The sequence below is a fragment of the Anas platyrhynchos genome, chromosome 19 (assembly GCF_047663525.1).
Source record: "Anas platyrhynchos isolate ZD024472 breed Pekin duck chromosome 19, IASCAAS_PekinDuck_T2T, whole genome shotgun sequence".
Taxonomy (NCBI): Eukaryota; Metazoa; Chordata; class Aves; order Anseriformes; family Anatidae; genus Anas; species Anas platyrhynchos.
In genome coordinates, this window is record NC_092605.1 from 2,694,132 (window position 1) to 2,714,524 (window position 20,393).

A 20,393-nucleotide genomic window follows, 5' to 3' on the forward strand; every position below is an offset into this window, starting at 1 on the left:
TTAACATTAATTTGAATGCTAAAAATTGCAATCTGGTTTAAAAAATAGCTTTTTTTTTTTTTAATAATAAATCTGTTTCTTACGTTTGAAGGTTCAGAAGGTGTTGTTGGATCTGGATATGCAGCCTATCAAAGACAATCAAGCTAAGAAGTTAAGTGGGGGGCAGAAGAGGCGGCTGTCGGTTGGAGTTGCTGTCCTTGGGAACCCAAAGGTGAGGGTGACAGAAGTGCTCCCAGCTTTGTGTTACTAACACACCTAAATGATGATGTTTCTTGTCAAAACCAATTAATGCATTTAACATTTAAGATGCATAAGTTGATACTGTGCGCAACTGTTACTTTTTTTTCCCCCTTAATTTAGTTTTAAACAATTTAGTCCAACCTCCATGCTTGAAGGTGTTAATTCCTTAGGTGATGGTAGTAGCTGTGGATTTGATGTCTTTATGAAATAAAGAACTGAGAAGCTTTATATTGTTCCTGGCAGGTAATATTTAGCCCCTAACAGTGAATCTGAGCAAGACTTTCCTTGCAAGCAGCGTGAGCCCTTGGCTTGGGAGCAGAGCCACAGAGCTCTCTTGTGTTACAGATCTGTTATTTCTGCCCTGTAGGAACTGGGGCTGCTTTTAGATAGGCATTAAAAAAGGATACATCTGACAGTTCACTGGGATTTTATAAGCATGTATTTAAGCATTCCTCAATAGACAGAGTCAATGCATAGCTAAATGTAATTGCACTTGAAATAGAATAAAACAGATTATGGCATTAACTTACCGAATGATTTTTTCCATTTGTCACAACAGGAGACGTGTTTATTCAAAACAAAGGGAAGATAGGATGTCTCCTGTGTTTTGAGCAAATAACTAGCAGGCTTCAAACCAAAAACCTGTGTCTGTCATTTAGATAGGATTTCTGAGGCCACACCGTGCACACGGATATGGCTTTACAAATGCTTCTACTTTTGCACAAAGGTTTTGCTGCTGGATGAGCCGACTGCAGGCATGGATCCATGTTCACGTCACATTGTCTGGAACCTCCTGAAAAACAGAAAACCGAATCGCGTGACGGTTTTCAGCACTCACTTCATGGATGAGGCAGATATCCTTGCTGGTGAGCCCTGCTGTGGCCCTATCCATGAACGACAGTTGTGTTACTGAGCCTCAGGTGGTGCTTCTGCAGCCAGGGAGGCACCGTTACGTGAAGGGCTTACCTGGGTTCTGGAGACTGTTGGCAGTCCTCATGCTCAAAAGGCCTTCTTGATTTTTGTTTCCAGATCGTAAAGCTGTGATTTCTCAAGGGATGTTAAAATGCCTTGGATCTTCTCTCTTTCTGAAAACCAAATGGGGAATTGGCTACCGCTTGAGGTATTCTTTATGTGTGACTTCATCTATCTGTGTTTTCTTTGTAAATCAGTAAGACCCCCACCCTAAGAAGGACCCTTTTATTATCTTCTGATTGCTTGGTGCTTTGCAGGCTAATATTTCTGATCCGGGCATCAGGACAAAAGCTGCCTTCATAAAACCAGTTTCTTGTTGTGTTTCTTGATAGCATGCACATCGATGCCTATTGCAACACAGAAGCTACAACCTCGCTGATCAGACAGCACGTACCCACAGCCAGCCTGCTCCAAGAGACCGACCAGCAGCTCGTGTACACCCTGCCGCTCAAGGACATGGACAAATTTGCAGGTATTGGTGTAGGGTGGGATGGCCATCAAAGGGAAATCCATCAAGCGTGGCTGTAGCCTGCAGTACTTGTCAAACTGTCATTTCTGCATTTGTGCATTTACACAAGCTTTTGGGGGGGCTATGGTTTGGCTCAAGATCAGTCAGTGAGGTCTTTGCTTTAGCTCTCATCAGTTTCTCAGGCGGGCGAAGACTTCATTGCGTTCCTCAAGGGGCTGTGGTGCAGATGCTGGTGAGATGCCTGTAGCAGAAACGTGAAAAGACCCTGTTGTCCAAGAGTCCTGTTGTCTGGCACAAGTATCTTCTTACTGCAGAACATTTCAGTGACCAGGGCTGGCCTCCAGCCGGAAGCCAATAAGTCCTACAATAATCCCCCTTGTTGTGAGCCACAAAGAGCATTGTGGCCCTGCATTGAAATTCACTGTTGAGAGAGAGAGTGTGGAACAAATGTGTTAGTTTCACTAGATGGCAGCAATTATCTGATTTTAATTGTACACAGCACTCCTTGTTTGTTTCCCGGAAGAAAATGGAAGAAACAGTGTGTCCTTTTCACTGTTGGAAAAGCTAAGGGGAAATCAATATGGATGTGATTGCAGCTCACATTTCATAAATGCCCTTTTCCCGTTACATTTAACTAGTAAATAATTTATTAGCTTTACCTTTAGCAGTCACTGTTCGTACTTTTCAAAAAGAAACATCTTTATGCAAGACTGATTCAGTTCCCCCAAACTGTTTTAAGGAGAAGTCAAGGCTAGGATGTGCCTCAGCAATGGAGGCAGGAGCAACTGGGGAGACCTGGCGAGCGTTGTTGGGTGTCCAGCAACTCTTCCCATTTTATGAGTCTATGTTTTCCTTCAGTGAGGTATTGGCTCTGAAGTTCCTCATTTTGTCAAGTGCTTCGCTTCATAGGACTGGCAAGAGCCTGGTAGTGGTTTTTGCCCTGAGGCACTAATAAATGCTCTCTCTGTGAACATAATTTTGATCTCCAAGCTATGCATGTCATCCAGGATCCCCTGCCTAATTAAGTTGGCTTTACAGAACTGGGTGACTTTTTTTTTTTTTTTTGAATGTGCAATTATCAGTTGTTTGGGTTTTTTTTGGTAAAATCTCTTTGTACCTGAGCACAGATCTAGGTGGGATGAGCTCTCCTGCTGTGCTGTGCCCAGGAGAGGGGCTCTTGGAGCCAGCCAGGAGGCAGTGCTGAACTCAAGAGAATGCTGATGTGGTTTTCTTACACCACACACCACGTTTTCTGTACCTGACCACATAGGATGAAAAGTGTTGTGCTAAAATGAGCCGATCCTCACCTTGGTTGTCATGCCATGACCTGTGTCTTCAAGATGAAGTAGCCACATTTACACGCTATGGTCTTGAAGGCCTTAGGGATGCAGAGCACTTCTGGCTTGCTTGAAGATCTCTCGGGAGGACGATGTTATCCTGTCCCAGAGCAACCAGTGTGCTTCACTTCTGTCTGCAGGCTTGTTTTCTGACCTCGACACCCACTCCCATTTGGGCGTTATTACTTACGGTGTTTCCATGACGACTCTGGAGGATGTCTACCTGAAGCTGGAAGTTGAGGCAGAAATCGATCAAGCAGGTGGGACGGCCCATGGTGTTTTCCTGTTCTCCCTTGTATGTGGTTTAGTACGAGGTAGTGTAGGTGTTGCTGTGCCGCATCGCTGCTAGGAGGCTTGCTATGGAGGTAAGAATTAAAAACGCCTCGCAGAGCACTGTGTCTAGTGGCACAGGGCACCTCAGGCCTTGCGTTATCCCAGGTTTTTGAAATATTTATCAGGAAAAACACACACAAGCTGAGCTGGGTGGAGAGAAATTCTGGGAGGATGAAGAGAAAAGGCTTTTTGGTGCTGTCTCTGCAACGATTTAATTTTCATACAGTGTACCTACATCTCACTTCTTTGCTTCACAGCTGCACTTCTTATGTCTATCTTTTTATAATGTGCTCTATTTACCTCATGGAGCTTACTTTGAAGAAATTCATGATATAAAATTCATTTCCAGCCTTCTAGGTGAGCAGTAATATTGGTAGCCTGCATGTAAGGCTGAAGCTGAGCTTGTCTTTCTCGCCTTCCTTTAAATTTCATCCAGATGAAAAGCTGGGACCGCCGACTGTTACTGCAGAGCTGATCAGATCTTCTGATGTCAGCTGTGAAGGGCTGAAGCTGCCTTTATCTTTTTAGAGCTTTTTGCAATGCAGAGTAGTAAACTATCCACACTGCAAAGTTTTTGAGTGGGTGTAAGGGGCTTTAACAGCTGATGCTGAGTAATGCAGGTATGTGCCTGGGCTGATGTAGTGGAGCTGGGGCAAGGCTGCACCATCTGAGTGTTTGTAGGCTATCAGTTTTGTTCTCCCCGGGGCAGAAATCTGTATCATCTGCCTTCAGTGTCTGATCTGTGTGCTTTGGGGTACATTAGTATCATGGGCCTTGGGGCTAAATTGAGAGCCCAGGGAGGGATGAGGTGGTTTCTCAATAGCAGTGGTCAAGAATTGACTTCAGAAAATCTTCCTCCAGACCTACGATCTCAAACCATGTAGCCCTGTCAGAGCAGCCCAATCCATACCCTTTTACTCTCTTCTGTTCCAGATTACAGCGTGTTTAATTCCCAGCAAGTGCAGGAGGAGGCAGACACAAAGTCACTCGATGACATGGAGCAGAGCCTCCTGATGCTCTCAGAGACCAGGTCGCCCCCGATGAGCCACGCAGCCCTGTGGAAGAAGCAGGTTTCCACCATAGCAAAAGTTCACTTCCTTAGTCTCAGGCGAGAAAATAAATGTGTCAGAGTGATGTAAGTATTGAGGCTTTTTCTGTATACAAAAATCTCAAAACCTGTTTGAATGACACTGGGAAAGAGGCAGGATGCAATTTAATTATTGTTTGTAGTTACATTTAAACATAACCAAGCGGGAGCCTATTCATTGCTGTTGAATAGATGCATTTTGGGGTGAGGGAGATGTTTTAATTGACGTGCACATAAACTGGGCCGGCATTTGCTGAATTTTAATAAAACCAAACCTTTTTTTTTCTTTCAGGTTGTTGCTTTTTCTGATTTTCCTTGTCGTTCAGATCTTGTTGTTTCTCACGCACCACTACATCAAAAATTCAATAGCTCCTGTCAGACTCTCCCCGGATTTGTACTTGCTGAAGCCTGGGGAGGAATATCACAAGTACAGGAGTCGGCTGCTGCTGCAGAACTCCACAGGTAGGGGAGGGAAGGGGCTCTGCAGGGCTGGCTGCTGGCTGCTTCATCCCCTGGGGTGGGGAAGGGAAGGTGCAGGATGGGGGGAAAGTTGGTGGGTGCAACCTTCTGGGTTCAAAACAACTTTCCTTGAAGTGAATCCAAATCAAGCATTTGCAAGTGGCCAGACACGGTAGAGAGTGAGAATCCTCTGTGTTGTGTGGTTCACTTCAGAGATCTCCCTCCTCCTGTGTGTGGTGGTGCTGTGCTCCCTACACAAAGATGATCCTGAAGGAGCTGGGCACAGAGACACTTGGAGACATCGGCATTAAAATCCTGCTACAAAGCGCTTTGTAAAATTCCTTTCTGTTTCAAATGGAGATGTTTTAAAAGTGGCTAGCAGCAATCTGGGCAGTAGAAATAAACATCTTTTTGAGCTCTCGGGAATTTGTACATAATACGCTTTCAGTCCTCCAGATACTGCATCAAAGCACCTCTGATTTCTGTCTGTTAGCTAATTGTCTGTGCAGCTGAAACGCTGGGTAACCTGATGATGCTCCTTGGCACCTCTGCTTCCAACTGTTGCATTTGGCCTGTGCGACTTCATTGTATAAAATAACCGAGTGTTTCCTGAGCTCTGGGGAGGCTGCGGAGGGGGAAGCAGAGACAAAAACATCTGCGGTGCTCAGAACAGCAGAGGACTCTCTTTAGCGGGCACGTGTAATGAAAGGGTGGTCGCTATCATATGGTTAGATCAGGGAGAAGACTGCAGCACTGCTGACTTGAAAACACATCAATAATTTTGTGTAAAACACTGCAAGCTGGTGATGTCTTTTTCTGTCTCTTACCAGACTCGGATATTGATGACATTGTCCACTCTCTCGGGAGCCTGAACGTCCTGGTGGAGATGTTCAATGACAGTGACTACGTTTCAGCTGCACCTCACAGTGCAGGTTTAAATGTTTTCGACCTTGAATCCAGACAGGTGAGACAGAGAAACAGACAGACCTGCTCGGTCATATCCCAGAGCAGCTGGCCAGGGGCTGGTTTTGTTGCTCTGTCCTGAAAGGCAGGCTCGGGGTGAACCTGATGAGGTTGATGCTGATTGTTCACTTGAGGTGATAGGGTTGAAATTTCATCTCTGCTGTTTGCGTGAACATTTGGGGACCACTCTGTGTATTGAGGCTCTGGGTTGTTTTCAATAAGGAGATCAAATTTTTAAACGTCCAAAGTATTGAATTATATAATCAAATAATGTCATATAATATTGCTTATGCAAGAGGCCTGCAAAGAGGACTTGTAGAGGACTGGAAATATGCTCAAAATAAATTCATTCTTTCATAATGATAATTATGGTAGGTTAATAAAACTTCCATTCCTCTTCTTTCCCCACAAACACACAAAAAGCCAAGAGAAATATTTTACTTCACAAGAGACCTGGCATATGAACTTATTCCTTACTTGCACTGGCTGAATTACACAATTTGACAGAAGTATAATTCCATGGTGCTCTCATGTGTAAAGAAAAATGAGTATCTTGGACTGGAATTATTCATTTCACAATGGTCACTGAAGGAGTGTCAGGATGATTTGAATATCAGGGTTGTATTTAATTTCCAACAAAGGAAATGCTTTGCAGTATGCCAGCTCTATCTCTTGTTCCCTTTTTCTTTGTTGTTGTTGCAACTACTAATAGCAGTGTGACAGTGCAGTCCTTAGCTAACATAAATTTTTGTCTGTTTTTGAAATGCATTAGCAAGAACTTATGAGTGCAGATCCTTGTGTATTTTGTTTTTCAGGCTGTAATTGGCTGGAGCATCATTTGTCAGAGTGTAACAGTTGCATAAAACATTTTGAGGATTTACTCCAAATAATTTGTTCTCTATGAGCATGACTGTATTATTGAATTAGGTTTTGAGTTCTAACCACTCTGAGCAGCACAGAGCTTCCTGCAAAGCATCCTCTGTCATGCAGAGATTTTTTTTTATCATTGTTCAGGTTTAATTAAGCCCACAGGAGAGCCCTTTCAGGGCGTTACCCTTCAGGCAGACTAATTAATGTAACAAATACTTCTCTTTCCAGAACTATGTTTTCACAATCGTATTCAACAGTACCATGGTGCATGCCGTGCCAGTTTTGATGAATATTGTCAGCAACCTACTGCTGCGCACTCTGAACGTAAGCGAGAGCATTCAGATCTGGAGCAACCCCTTCATCCAGGTGAGCAGGGCTGGGGACAGTTTGCGGCAGGCAGCAGAGCTGGTGCTGAGGTGGGCTCAAGAACTCATGCTTTTGCACTCCCAGTCGCGTTCCAATCATAAGTGCATTTTTTTCCCCACACGCGTTCTATTATTGAAGAAATCTGATGTACATTTCAGGATCTTCCAGATACTGTTTTCAAACTGGAGATCTATTTCGAAGCTGTGCTGCTGGGAATCATTGTCACGGGCATGCCACCCTATTTTGCCATGGAGAACGCAGAAAACCATAAGGTAAACTTCTGGGTGTGGATTTGTAGACACACAAGATCTTAAAAATCTTGGGATTTTTTGGAAAGATCTTCGGAGGTGTTTTAAGTAGTATCCTTTGCCTTGCGAGGCACAGGGCAGCCAGAGCAGAGCAGGAGCGACTCCGGTGTTGGTGGCATTGGGTAGAGCAGGTTTCAGAAAAGCCCTTTGGCTTTCCGTGGAAATGTTACGTGCTTTGGCAGCTAGGATCAGCAACAAGTGGGCGATGTGCTTCTACATGTATACAATGTCCATGTAAAAGTGGTGAGTCATATCAAGAAATGAGAGCCCACCCATGTACCAATACAGATGACCATCGTGGGCATTTTCTTTTCCTGTTGCAGATCAAAGCATACACGCAGCTGAAAATCGCAGGGCTTTATCCATCTGCTTACTGGGTGGGCCAAGCTGTCGTTGACCTCCCGCTGTTCTTCTCCATCCTCGTCCTGATGATAGGCAGTCTCTTTGCCTTCCACTATGGCATCTATTTCTACGTCGGCAAGTTCATGGCTGTGGTGAGTGTGGTGGGGACCTGAGGACACACAGGGGTGCAGGGGCTTGGTTCTGTTATTTTCCACAAGCATTTATTTTTATCAGATGGTTCAGCAGGGTTTTCCAGAACAATCTATACAGAAAATGCCTGGTCAGGGTTCCTGGTGCAGAGGCACCAGCCTGAATGTACCAAAGGCAAAACCTCTTCTTCCCCTGAGGGGGGAGGGGGGAAGTATTTAGGGTTTAACTGAGAACCAGAATAAAACAGCTTTAAATTACCAGAACCTTCCAAGGAAGTGCATCGTCATTCTTTGCTCAATTTGCTCTGCGCTGTTGCTGCCATTTGATAATTGCGCCGCTTGCATCGGCACTCTGCTAATGACAAGGTTGCGGTGACTTTGAACACAGACCAGCTCCGCAATGAATTGCAGCATATGCATAAACGAAGGAGGCTACAAGCCATCATATCTTTTATAGTTGGAGCTGGCTTTTCTGAAATCCTAGCTGTAATTGAGAAGAATTGGATTTTCCCAGTTTCTTTCCCAGAATTGGTAGCTCTGCGCTAATCAGGTTTGGGGTGTGACCGTTGTGCTGCAGGGCTGATCTGTTACTGGTGCATCCATCCCTTGTTCTGATTGTTGCAAAAACGCTAACGTTGATGGAGGGCTTGGTAATATTTCTTAAAATCATCAGGTTGATATTTATGGAAGCCTGTGTTTTTTGTGTTAAATAAAAGCAAGAGGAAATACAGCAAACATGGAACTACATTCAAGGGCGTTCCTACCTATGCATCTATTTCTGTATTTAATGACACGTGCTGTACCCAGAATCATGTACAACCCTAAAATAACATCAGCTGATAAACATACAAAAAAAAAAAAAATGGGTTCATACTGCACGCTTCCTGAGAAACCTTTCTTGTCTCTGCAGCTTTTTTGCCTGATCGGCTACGTCCCGTCAGTCGTGCTGTTCACTTATGTCGTCTCATTCACATTTAAAAAAGTCCAAAATACAAAAGAATTTTGGTCATTTATATTCTCAGTGGTGAGTAACTTTTCCTCAGCTTTGGTTAACTGGGAGGCCTGGTTCTCTCCAAAGCCACGCCAGCCTTTCCAGCCTGGTCATTTCACTGTGTCCTTACTGCACAAGAAATTGAACATTTACCAATGTTTCTTTATTACTGACATATACTAAATGACAAAAGCTTTAGAAATATGCCTCAAATTAAGTAACGTACACTTTTAGAGCCAGAATTGAATGAAAATGGAATTTTTTTCTTTGTTTTGTATAGGCAGCTTTGCTGTGTACGGTTGTCACCGAAGTGGCCTTTTTTCTGGATTTTTACACAGTGACCACCACCCTGCATTATGTCTTCTCCATCTTCATTCCCATCTATTCCCTTATCGGCTGTCTGATCTGTTTCATAAAGGTAAGGACACAAAGCAGATGCTCTCCAGAGTGCTTACAAATGGCTGGAATCGGGTGGGCACCTTTAAAGACGTGACTGGGACCTGCATAGTGCCATCAGTAGCCAGTTAATGCGTGAAGAAGGGCAGCTGCTGGCAAAAAGTCACCTTTTTCCTGCAAGCAGAGTGTTGCAGGTTTAACATGAGGAAAGACACAAGTCTACCATTAAATATTGAAAGGATAAAAAAAAAAAAAGGATAAAAAAAACCATGTGCTCCTCAGCCTGTGGGGCTGGGCTGGTTTGGCACATTGATTGGGATCTGCACAGAGCTCGCAGGGTAAAGCACAATGCAGAATACATGGTCTCTGGTAGGTAATTATTTACTTAAACAGGGTTTTTGTTGCATTGTTAGGTCTCGTGGACAGACAAACAGAAGAATGGAGAATACCATGACCCATGGGACAGGCTCCTGGTGGCAGTTATAGCAGTAAGCATCATTATTTGCCATAGAGAATTGGTAACTCCAGCTGGCAGACCCCTTTTTTTGGGCATCTGCATTAGTAAAAAATTGATCTAATGCTCAGCATCTGTGGGGTCTGCTGCTTTGCAGGCTATTGCAGCAGAACAGTATCAGTAAAATTTGCTGTACTTACCAACTCAATATCTCCTGCTTCAGTAGAATTACTAACAGTGCTGTTATTAATTCTGATTATTATGGGAGTCCATACCGATGGAGGACGAACTCCAGAGCAGGGGACAGTCTGTCTCTCTCCTAGAAGCCAAGCAATTGCCATTAAATCAAAGCAGACTTTCTCTTTACTGCCAGCTCTTTGTGGCTAAAGCAGGCACATAAGAATATATTTCATCTTCTCAGAGCCATCAGCATTTCTGTGGTGAAGAGCTGGTGCTTCTCATCACTCCTCACACCGGTGGGGCTGCCTATAGGGCTACCTGTAGGATCTCCATCCCTGGAGGGCTAGCAGTGCTCTGACAAATGACTTCTATTTGTTTTAGCCCTATTTGCAGTGTGTCGTGTGGGTCTTCCTGCTGCGATGTTTTGAGGTGAAGAACGGAGGGAGGACAATTCGAGAGGATCCGTTTTTCAGGTGTGTTTCTCTATTGAGTAGACTTTTAAAAAGGAGTAAGTCCAAGGAAGCAGTTCTTAAAAATCATGCAGGTGGTTGAACTGCAATATGTAGCATACAGTTATGGGGGATATTGCAGAGAATAAAATATCCGTTTTATATCCCCTCAGAAATGTCTACAAAATTTGTCTCTTCAGTTTCCTTAAATTCAGTAAATAAAGGGCAGCTTTTGCTTCCTTTTGAGTTATCTTTATACAGAATTATGAATTTTGAGGGCAATCCTACTTAAAAATAAGGTTAATAAGGGGATTTCAATGCCTCTTCTGATAATGTATAACCAGGATCGCAGCTGTGAGTGCCCACCAGCAGGAGGGTGAGCAGCACTGCAGGGGCAGCAGTGACTTGCTTCCACCGAAGCAGAGCTGCTGCTTGCTTTGCAGCCATGAACTTCCCTTCCCACTGCAGCATCAGAGATGGATGCTCTAACAAAGAGCTCAGCGTTAAAATGGCATAATTGCACGCACTGACAGCTCCTTCAACTCTTTTGGGGCTTCTCGGATGCGCAGCATAAACACATTACTCCGAGGTTTGGCAAGCGCAAAAGCTTTCTGTATCAACCGGAGAGCAAATCTGGATTGATTTCTCAGAAAGCTTTGCTCCACCGGAATGCTGAGCGCAGGCCTCGTGCTGTTTTCTTCCCCTTAGAAAATGCTTCACAAAAGTCAAAACCTGGAAGCTGCCGGATGCCCCGCGTGATGAGAACGAAGATGAAGATGTGAAGGCGGAGAGGCTGCGGGTGAAGGAAGCGCTGAGCAACCCCAATAGCGAGGAGGTAACGCTGCAGCCCCAAACCCCAAATTCAGTGGCTGCTGGGGGCTGCAGCCACCACGGGTCATGGGGACATGGTTTCTGTGCAGAGCGTGCCAGAGCATCGCTGTTCCTTCCTCTCTCCTTTCTTAGATGCCAGCGATTTTGGTCAGCAGCCTGCACAAGGAGTATGATGAGAGGAAGGAGTTCCGTCTAGGGAGGAGAATAAAGAAAGTGGCAACGAAACACGTCTCTCTCTGCGTGAGGAAAGGTTCGAGTTGGATCGTTTGCTGTTGAGCTGCCTCGGTTACAGAAACGACTCTTGGTTTTGTGAATTAATTTGTCTGACCTCACAGGCAGTGTTTTGTGTGTTGTCCTGCCCTTAGGAGAAATACTGGGATTATTAGGACCCAACGGAGCTGGGAAGAGCACGTTAATTAACATGCTTGTTGGAGAAGTTGAGCCGACCAGCGGGCAGGTATATCCTTCCTACAAACCAAACAGAAAGTGAATCCATGCTTAACATTTGTCATTACTGCTGCCCTTCCTGAGTGTCTTTTTCTAAATCTTCAACAAAACCAGCTCTAAAACTGACAATTTTATCGACTGAAGCTGTTGTACGTCTGCAGGTTCTGATGGGAGATTATTCTTCTGGAGTGAACAGCGACGATGACTCGGTTAAATTCGTGGGGTACTGTCCTCAAACTAATCCACTGTGGCCAGATATTACACTGCAGGAACACTTTGAAATTTATGGCGCTATCAAAGGCATGAGTCAGGCTGATGTTAAGGAAGTTGTAAAACGGTAAGTAGTTTATTATAGAAACATTTGAGGTTTTAACTGTTTTGGTGTTGTTTTTTTTTCACTTTTCCTAACAGTATTTTTTTCTTTTATTTGAGTTTATGATCAGATCATTTTAGCAAATTCATCAAGTTTTAGTTTGTAGCTTAGGAGATAAAGATTAAACTGCACAAAATTCAATTGTTTTTTGTATTTTGTTATTTCTAAAAAAATGTGAAATGCCAGTGACAGCCTTGGGAGGGGCTGCAAGGATGGGGAGGCCCAAAGCTTGGAGCCGTGTCTGGGTTGTCAAAACATGGCTCCACTGGGACACAGGGCCTGTGACAGGCAGAAGCGCCCAGCTCTGATGCTGCTAACTGCTTTGCTTTTTCTCTACAAATATTTGTAATTGAGTTCTTAAATGGGACTGATTGCTTCCAGTGTGATGAGAGGAAAGCTGAACCATCACACCCTGTGTTACCTGGGCTTTTCATGTCTGCTTCTCCTTCCACAGCATCTCAAGTGCCCTGGATTTAAAAGACCACCTGCAGAAGACAACGAAGAAGCTGGGAGTCGGGCTGAAACGCAAGGTATGGAATTGCTTCCAAAGCTGCTGTGGTGCCTGCTTGCAGGAGGCATCATGGCAATTACCCTGCTCCTTTGCCCTCCTTTCAGCTCTGCTTTGCCCTGAGCATGCTGGGCAGCCCACGGGTGACGCTGCTGGACGAGCCTTCCACTGGCATGGACCCCAAAGCCAAGCAGCACATGTGGTGAGTGCCGTGCTGGCAGGGGGCTCCTCTCCGCTTGGGAATTGGTCCTGGGGAGCAGCCGCATCGCTGCTGACGCTACCAGCTGGGGGGCAAGATGCACACCCCCTGTGTCCTCTCCTGGAACAGCCCCGGGGTGAAAAGCATGGAAGTCAGGAGAAAGAAATCTTCAAAGTAAAGGAATACGAGGAGTATGAGATTTGAGTCACCTTTCTTAAAAATAAAAAAAAAAAAATCCACAGTGGGACACTGTGCTCTGCCATTAGTCCACAAACCAAGCCCAGGGCTGCAGGGAGTCACCGCACACCTAACGGGAGAGGAGAAATGTAATATGCAGTGCATGGACACTTGGTGTTGGGACAGTCTGCCTGTGCACCTCTCCGCAAAATAGTGGCATTCAGCTGTCTTTGACCAGGACAGTTGAAAAACCTCAGCAACCAGGAGGAAACAAAGACTGAATTTGTTTTTCTATAACAGCAGTGTTATTTGATGATTCCCCTCCCAGTATCTTCCTAACATTTTATGCCCAGTGTCGTTTTTTGCTGTTGCTTCAGTAGTGTCCTGGTTGGGAATTCCTTTTTTTCCTGTTTTGTAGGCGGGCAATTCGAGCAGCCTTTAAAAACAAGGAGCGAGCAGCTATTCTGACCACGCACTACATGGAGGAGGCGGATGCTGTGTGCGACCGTGTGGCCATCCTGGTGGCTGGGCAGCTCAGGTACTGCTGGCGGTGGGAAATGGGGCAGCTGCTGGCCATGGAGCCTTGTTCTAAAAATTAGGCAACGATTGTCTCAACCTGGAGCAAAATTAAGCGTGTGGAAAGGGGCTGTTAGATGTTAGTCTGCTTTTTTGAGTGTGGTGTAAAGCGTGTACCACCTTTTCTCTCTCTGCCATTGGTAGGTGTATAGGCACTGTTCAACACCTGAAGAGTAAATTTGGCAGAGGATACTTCTTGGAAATGAAATTAAGGGAAACACCTGATGTACAGCAGCTGGAGTATCTGCAGAGGCAGATTCTGCACATCTTCCCCAATGCAAATCGCCAGGAAAGGTAATGTTTAACAAATAAGCAGAGAACATTGAGCTTAATACAAGTCTCTGATTTCTCAGCAGCTCATCAGTAATGAGTAAGGAATGCCATAATGCTAACACTGACAAAAAAATTCCCATACAGCTTGAAAAAAAATGTTTTGCACGTCAGCAAACCCGACGTGTTCGTGCCACCGACTAGGGCCAAGCATCTGAATCATGTGTGCAGAAGTGGCATAGCAGAAGCAAAACCAGATTTCTGCATAACTGTTGCGTGATGGCTTCCTTCTCTGTCATCCTGGAAATGGGATGAATTCTGAGGCATGGAATCCCTGCCCATAGCTGGAAACACTTGGTTGAACTGTGGGGACCTGGGGTTGAGGGTGGGTTGCTTGGCTTTCCCCCAGCAGCTTTGAATTCCTGGTGACTGCTGCTGAGGATGTCGGAAAGAGCACTGCAGGCATTGCACAAGGCACATCCTTCCCATGGGGGAGATTTAGAGGAGAGTTTGGTTTTCACAAGCCCTTGTGCAGGGTAAAGCAGGTCCCTCTTCCGGAGCACTGGGTGCAGCGTGACCCCTGTCAGAGCTGGTGTGAAAGGCAAAACTTCATCATTTAAGCCCTGGCAGGAGTTTTTGTGTGTCACTTTATAGGTAGAATATAAATGTGTGACTCTCAGCTGAAGGGCATAAAAAGCACCAAGCAGGCCCAGGTGAGTTTCAGCTGAAGCATCCCAACCAGGGTGCTCTCAAAGGGGTTATAACCCCACTGCTCTCCTGGAGCTGGGCCATCCCTCTTTTCTTGTGTGTGGACAACTCATCAAAATGCCTCAAGTAGTCTTTAGTAAATGATTTAAATTTGTTCACTTGGATATTTGTATTTTTGCTTTTTACCTGAAGCTAATTTTGTTTTGTTTGATTGTTTCAGTTTTGCTTCTATCTTGGCGTATAAAATCCCTAGAGAAGATGTACAGTCGCTTTCACATTGTTTTTCCAAGCTGGAAGAAGGTAACTGAGCACTTGCCACCCATCGTGTTTGGAAATCTTTCTGTCTCCCACAGCTGATGTGTTTCCCTTCATTCCACGTGCAGAGGCACATTTGCATTTATGTTGAAAATCCATTTAATTTCCTTTTTTCTATTGCTGTTGCCATCCCTGTTTCTTGTGAAGCCAACAGTAAGCACATGTACCAGCTTAAATCCTTTAAATCCAGTTGTCTCAGATAGCGAAGTATGCTTAAATATGCTTTCTCTTGAATTCTTTTAACAGTAAAACACACCTTTAACATCGAGGAGTACAGCTTTTCTCAGGCAACACTGGAACAGGTATGTTGAAGCAAATGTTATTCCATGAAAGTAATCCATGCCAGGCTCAGGCATTAAAGTTTTCAGGATGGGGTTTCTACAGGGGTCTGGGGCAGATTAACTTCATGTCTACTGGCCCTAATCCGTGCATCCTTGTGGGCATCCCTGTACCCACAGCTGGAGCTCGGTGCCCAGCTCCAAGGGGCTGAGGCTGCTCCACTGGTGACTTCTCTGGTATCAGGAAAGTGGGGCTGTACTTCCCCAGAACATGAATTGGGACTTTCACTTCCCCTTATTCCCGTTTTCCCCTTACATTTTAAAATAAGTCAGGCCAGCTGTGCTGGTTAGAACAAAGAAAAAAATAACTGTGGCATTAGTGGAACTATCACTGTGATTTCTTAGAAAGATAGGCATTGCTATTTTTTTATGAAAAGGGGGTAAAACTGAAGGTTATTATTGCTTAATCTGGATTAGTTACCACTGATGACAAATGCTTTCAGCTCGTATTTGGTGCAGCTTCCTTCCCATTGTTTTGAGGTGGGAGGGTAGGAGCAAAGAGGAAAAAATCCAAAATACGAAAAACTTCCAAGTCGGATCTGCAGCAATATGTTCTGTATTTGTAAGGCTTTTACCGTAAATTGTCTTGTGACTGAGCGAGTTCCTCCAAGGAACCTGGCACATTCATCTCCCTTATGTCCCTTCAAGGTCTTTGTGGAGCTTGCTAGGGAGCAGGAGGAGGAAGACAGCAGCTTCGGCACCCTGAACAGCACGCTGTGGTGGGAGAGGACACAGGAGGACAGGGTCGTTTTCTGAGCCCCTCGCCATCCCGACGGCTCGCCGGGCTGCTGGTGCTTTGTGCAAGTGATGATCCCCTGCACCGTGTCGTGCTGGGGGAGCTGAGCTGCCAGGGCAATACGTGGAAAGCATCTGGGGCAGGGAAGGAGAACGGCATTTGGGAACGCTGAGCATCCCGGCCCGAGCGATACCACTGCAAAAGTGGTGGAAGCAGTGAGGATCCCCACCAGTACTCTGCCTGTTGTGACATTCCTCCTCTGCTGCTTGGTTCCTGGTTCACACAGAGTGAGCAGACGCTGCCAGGACACTTGGGCATCTCCTGGCGTTGGTGCCTGCCCCAGCGGTACCGCTGCTAGCTGTGCTCTGACGATGCCAAGGTTGGGCTGCCCTCGCTGCAAGCTGGGCATTTGGGCAACGCCAGCTCCCCTGGAGCATCCTTCCCCTGCAGGCATCGCTGTCTGCCCAGCGAGGCTCCGTGCGTGTCCCCACGAGGTCCTGTCCCCGTGGCTAATCCATCCCTGCTCACGCTTAGAAGATGCACCTGCTTTGGAGAGGGGGAAAATTGCTCTGGTGTAACCGTATTCACTGCAAGCAGGGTCCTGAAGTACCCCACGGGCTTAGCTTGGTGTCCAGCCAGCCTGGAACTGCTCACTTCCAGCTGCGACCCATCCCTTGTCAGCACTCATGGTCCTTTCTGCTGCAGACTGGCAGGTGTGGCGGCACTGCTGTGTGTAATGCATGCACTGTAGGGTTAAACAAGGTACACAGAAGTGGATGCTTCCCCCCCCTCCCCAGCTTGGTAAAAGTACAAAGACATAGCTGTGTAGTTATGGGATTTGCAGAAATGTGTTTCTAGTCTGTGTCAGAAACAGTCCAATTCTGTTGTGGGGTGCGACGTATCCTGCCGGCTGGGCTGGAGGCAGTCCCTGTAGCTGTTTCCATTCTTGGCGGTGAATCCATAAGCACATGCAACACGATATCCTAATCCTTCCTTGTAGTGATCGCAGTAAGTAATGCCGTAGTGTGCTCAGCATAGCGTGCTTCATCCCAGCGTGGCAGTTTTCCATTCGCCTTCATAAACCCAAAAGAGTAAGATCCCACTTCACAACCTCACACGTAGGAATCGTGCCTTTACTTTGCATAGAAGCACTACGAAGAGAAGAATACATAGTTCTTTATTCTAAGATCCAACAGATGTATGTTTAAAATATATTATTTTCTACACAAAGCTATCATCACTTTTTTTAGTTTTATATGTGAAATTGAAGATTGTTAACTGTTCATTGTGTTCTGCAATGAACAAATTTAGTGATGCATTTTTATCAAAACACTGGCTTCATAAGTCATATCAATTGTGTGTCTTCACGATAAAGTTAGAAAATACCTTTGCTTTTCTTGAGGAAATTCAGAAACCAAGGGTTAATGAGGACTTCTGTGGCCCAGCTGTTTGTACATAGTCTGCGTAATACTGGTTTTTCATCACGTTGGGAGCCCAGATCTGTTTTTCTTTGTCATCATGCAAACGTTTCTCACCCCAGCACAGGGAGATGTACAACTCTCACTTCTTCCTCCGTACCCTCAGGCTGCAGCTCAGGGTACAGATTTTGTTTTGCGGTGAAGCTTTGAGCCCTGGAGTTGTGGTAGCACCAGGACCATGACCCGAATTCGTCCCTTCTGCACATGCAGCCCCATTGCTGCCCTTTTCTAATTTTAGTCCTTTTCACCTAATAGGCTGTAAGGTAGTTCTGTGCAATGAGACTTCTGTCTGGGTAACATCATCCTATTTCACATAGTTTCTTACGTCTAACATTTCAAACAGACCCTATGGAAACTTTGTTAGCACCTGGAGTTCCTCAGCTTGGTTTTCCTGTTCCTCACCCCGGTGTAACCCAGGTGATGTGGCACTGTAGTTGTGCAACCTGCTGTATAAAGGATCTGGCACGTTGAGTTAACTTCATATGTGGGTAGGATCTTTTTGGTGTTGTGGCTTTGGCTTTCAATGTGGCGTAAGGTGCCACCCCAAGACATCTCTGGAATTACAGTATACTATAGAAAAAGTCTTCCGAAGTGTGGGATGATGTCTGTAATTGCCAGAACAGGAAAAAAACATGCAAAATTAAACTCTAGAATAACCCGAGAAGTCTAAGATTTAATCCTGCAGATTAAGTCCCTTTGTTCAGCTGTTGTCAGTGATGTACCAAGTCCTGGCTATACAACATGATCCCCACTCTGTGCTGTAGGAGGTACAACACTGGAAGAGGATGCAGCATGGGGTTTGGGCTTGCTGTGGCCCTTGGGGCAAACCATCTTTCTTCGTGCTGCCTTTCCCAGGCATAATGATCCTTAGCTGCTTTGCAAGGGTGTTGCGATGAGTAATTAGCCAGTGTATCCAGAAATCTGAAGATGCCTTTACTCTGTGGTCTTATTATAAGGATGTATTTTTATATGGAGGAATTTAATGTGTCTGATTTTGTTCACGTTACCAAGAAAACCCGTATTTAAAAACATCTGTGCAGTGAGTAAACCCTAATGTAGCTGATATACAGTGTTCTGGTAGCAGGAAACAGCAGGTTGTGGGTCTAACCATGTTTGTAACACTCCTGATGTCACAGTCAGGCACTTTGAATCATTTGCAGTTTATTTAATACTTGTATTTTTTTTCCTATTTTACCATTCTGCTCTATTTGTAAAGTTGAGGTTTTCCATTTTCCAGCGGAAAGAACTACCAAAATAAAGATGGATTGGATTGTTAAGTGCTTGTCTTTCTATTATGCATGTGTTTTGCTGCCCTAGAAGTAGGGGGCACTGGCTCAAAAAGCCTGGAGCACAGCGCACCGTGCAGGTGAGCGCGCGGCATTCAGCACAGCTGGAGCCTTCAGGGTTATTTTAATGCAGGGACTAAGATCATATTTTTAATCGAATTCAGGGAATTGTGGTGTTGCAACACTTGGGATTCAACAGCGTGAAGTTGTCGTGTTTCACAGCCAGATCGATTCAGCCCCGATCCGGGCTCTTGCTAAAAGTGACCCCGCAGCAGCTGCGCGCTGCTGGCACGCGGAGCTGCGCATCTGCGGCGATGAATCATCTTCATCCACTTGGAAATGCACCCCACCAAGAAAAGTAATTCATTTTTCCGGCTGGATCCGTGCCCAAGACAGGCTCACTGGGTGGCTGGATGGGTGCTGGCCGCAGGCGAGGAGCAGCGAAGGGCTGAGGGTGATGGGTTGGGAGGAGGAGGAGGAGGGGAAGGTCATCCACCTCCAGCCCTGCGGGTCAGTTAAGGACATAATGAAATGAAAAGCGGGGTGTGCCTGTGGCAGGGAGGAAAACAACCCCGAAGAAATTTAATCTCAATTTAGTCAAAGTTCCCAGGTTTTCATACTAGTTTGTGTTTAATGGTGTCCTAAGGGCAGCATGCCTTTTTTCTTTCTTTATTTTTTTTTAAGTGTCTTCTTTAAAGCTGAAAAATGAATTAATTTCCCTGTAACGTTTCCTTAAAAGATCTTCAGAAAGTCCCTAATTCAGTATGTTGATTTTTCTCCTTAGTGAAAAGTTTCTTGGAGCTTTCAGTTCTCTTTTTCTTCCCCGAAACAAGTTGCTTCAAGAATCATCTTCGCAGCACCCGTCCCCAGCATCTCTCCTGCCCTGGTAGACACGGGCGGGCTGATGCCAGCCTGGCCCTGAGCCTCCCCCCTAAGGAATCCTGTGCAGCAAGTGCTTGGAGACCTTGTGAGCAGCACTTTGAGGTTCTTTGGGCTCTCTTGTTCCTCTCCAGTGGCACCACGGGAGGCCAGCAGCAGCACCCATGCGGGATGGGAAACCCAAAAGCACGCTCACAGCAGGCATCCCCTCTGTATGAAAATGCATTTTCTGTGCATAACCTGCAAGCATGCTAGGGGTCTGCTTTGTGCTGGGTACAAGTGCACTATAGCACAGAGGATGTGCTTATAATTTTATTTTTTTTTGGTGAATTTACTGAAAATGAGCTGTGCATCCCTGCTGTGCCTTCCGCTGCTCCTCTCCTAAGTGGGTTCTTTCCATGAAATTAAATGAATTGGCAGCCACAGAAGAGCTACAGCCCCTTGTTAAGCAACAACCAGGCTGTTTCTGTGTTTTCACTCAATTTTGCAAAGCAGATGCAGTCTCCTCAAGCTGCTGAAGTTCTAGGATAGTGAAATTACTTTCTCTTAACTATTTGAGTGGCCGCACTATACACCCTTCCAACTCATTTGGATTTCCTGGCTTATTTGGCTTCTCCACCTCCCTGTTTGGAATGCAAATCCATTGGAAATCTATTTTTAAAAATAAAAATAAAGATAAATCCCCATCTTGATTCCAGCTGCGTGGCAGCTGCTGGGAAAGCAATTAAAAGGAGTGGAAACTATAAAAAAAAAATAGTAAAAAAATAAAAAAATATTAAAAACAAAAGGGAGATTGAAAACACGAAATAAAAGTCCCTTTGGTGCTAGGACAGAAGATTTGCCCTGGCAGAGGAAGAAGTTCTTGCTGACTCAGGCTCTGGGCGTGATGGGGAGCAGGCAGTGAAGC

The 20,393-nt window shown here is 45.3% G+C and overlaps 1 protein-coding gene across 1 annotated transcript in view; it reads left to right on the forward strand.

Annotated features, from left to right (window-relative positions):
• The window catches only part of ABCA5 (ATP binding cassette subfamily A member 5), a 31,989-nt gene extending 13,391 nt beyond the window's left edge, over positions 1–18,598 (forward strand). Inside the window, exons 15-40 of the mRNA XM_038165409.2 lie at positions 92–211; positions 968–1,106; positions 1,270–1,360; positions 1,545–1,684; positions 3,159–3,278; positions 4,285–4,486; positions 4,731–4,900; positions 5,728–5,861; positions 6,959–7,096; positions 7,255–7,368; positions 7,728–7,898; positions 8,806–8,919; positions 9,167–9,304; positions 9,696–9,770; positions 10,298–10,389; positions 11,074–11,200; positions 11,329–11,446; positions 11,562–11,653; positions 11,805–11,980; positions 12,471–12,546; positions 12,632–12,726; positions 13,319–13,438; positions 13,621–13,770; positions 14,675–14,754; positions 15,016–15,071; positions 15,756–18,598. Of these exons, the coding sequence (XP_038021337.2) occupies positions 92–211; positions 968–1,106; positions 1,270–1,360; positions 1,545–1,684; positions 3,159–3,278; positions 4,285–4,486; positions 4,731–4,900; positions 5,728–5,861; positions 6,959–7,096; positions 7,255–7,368; positions 7,728–7,898; positions 8,806–8,919; positions 9,167–9,304; positions 9,696–9,770; positions 10,298–10,389; positions 11,074–11,200; positions 11,329–11,446; positions 11,562–11,653; positions 11,805–11,980; positions 12,471–12,546; positions 12,632–12,726; positions 13,319–13,438; positions 13,621–13,770; positions 14,675–14,754; positions 15,016–15,071; positions 15,756–15,863 (3,156 nt within the window). The 3' untranslated portion in view covers positions 15,864–18,598. The remainder of the gene's footprint in view (positions 1–91; positions 212–967; positions 1,107–1,269; positions 1,361–1,544; positions 1,685–3,158; positions 3,279–4,284; positions 4,487–4,730; positions 4,901–5,727; positions 5,862–6,958; positions 7,097–7,254; positions 7,369–7,727; positions 7,899–8,805; positions 8,920–9,166; positions 9,305–9,695; positions 9,771–10,297; positions 10,390–11,073; positions 11,201–11,328; positions 11,447–11,561; positions 11,654–11,804; positions 11,981–12,470; positions 12,547–12,631; positions 12,727–13,318; positions 13,439–13,620; positions 13,771–14,674; positions 14,755–15,015; positions 15,072–15,755) is intronic.
• The last annotated feature ends 1,795 nt before the right edge of the window (positions 18,599–20,393 follow it).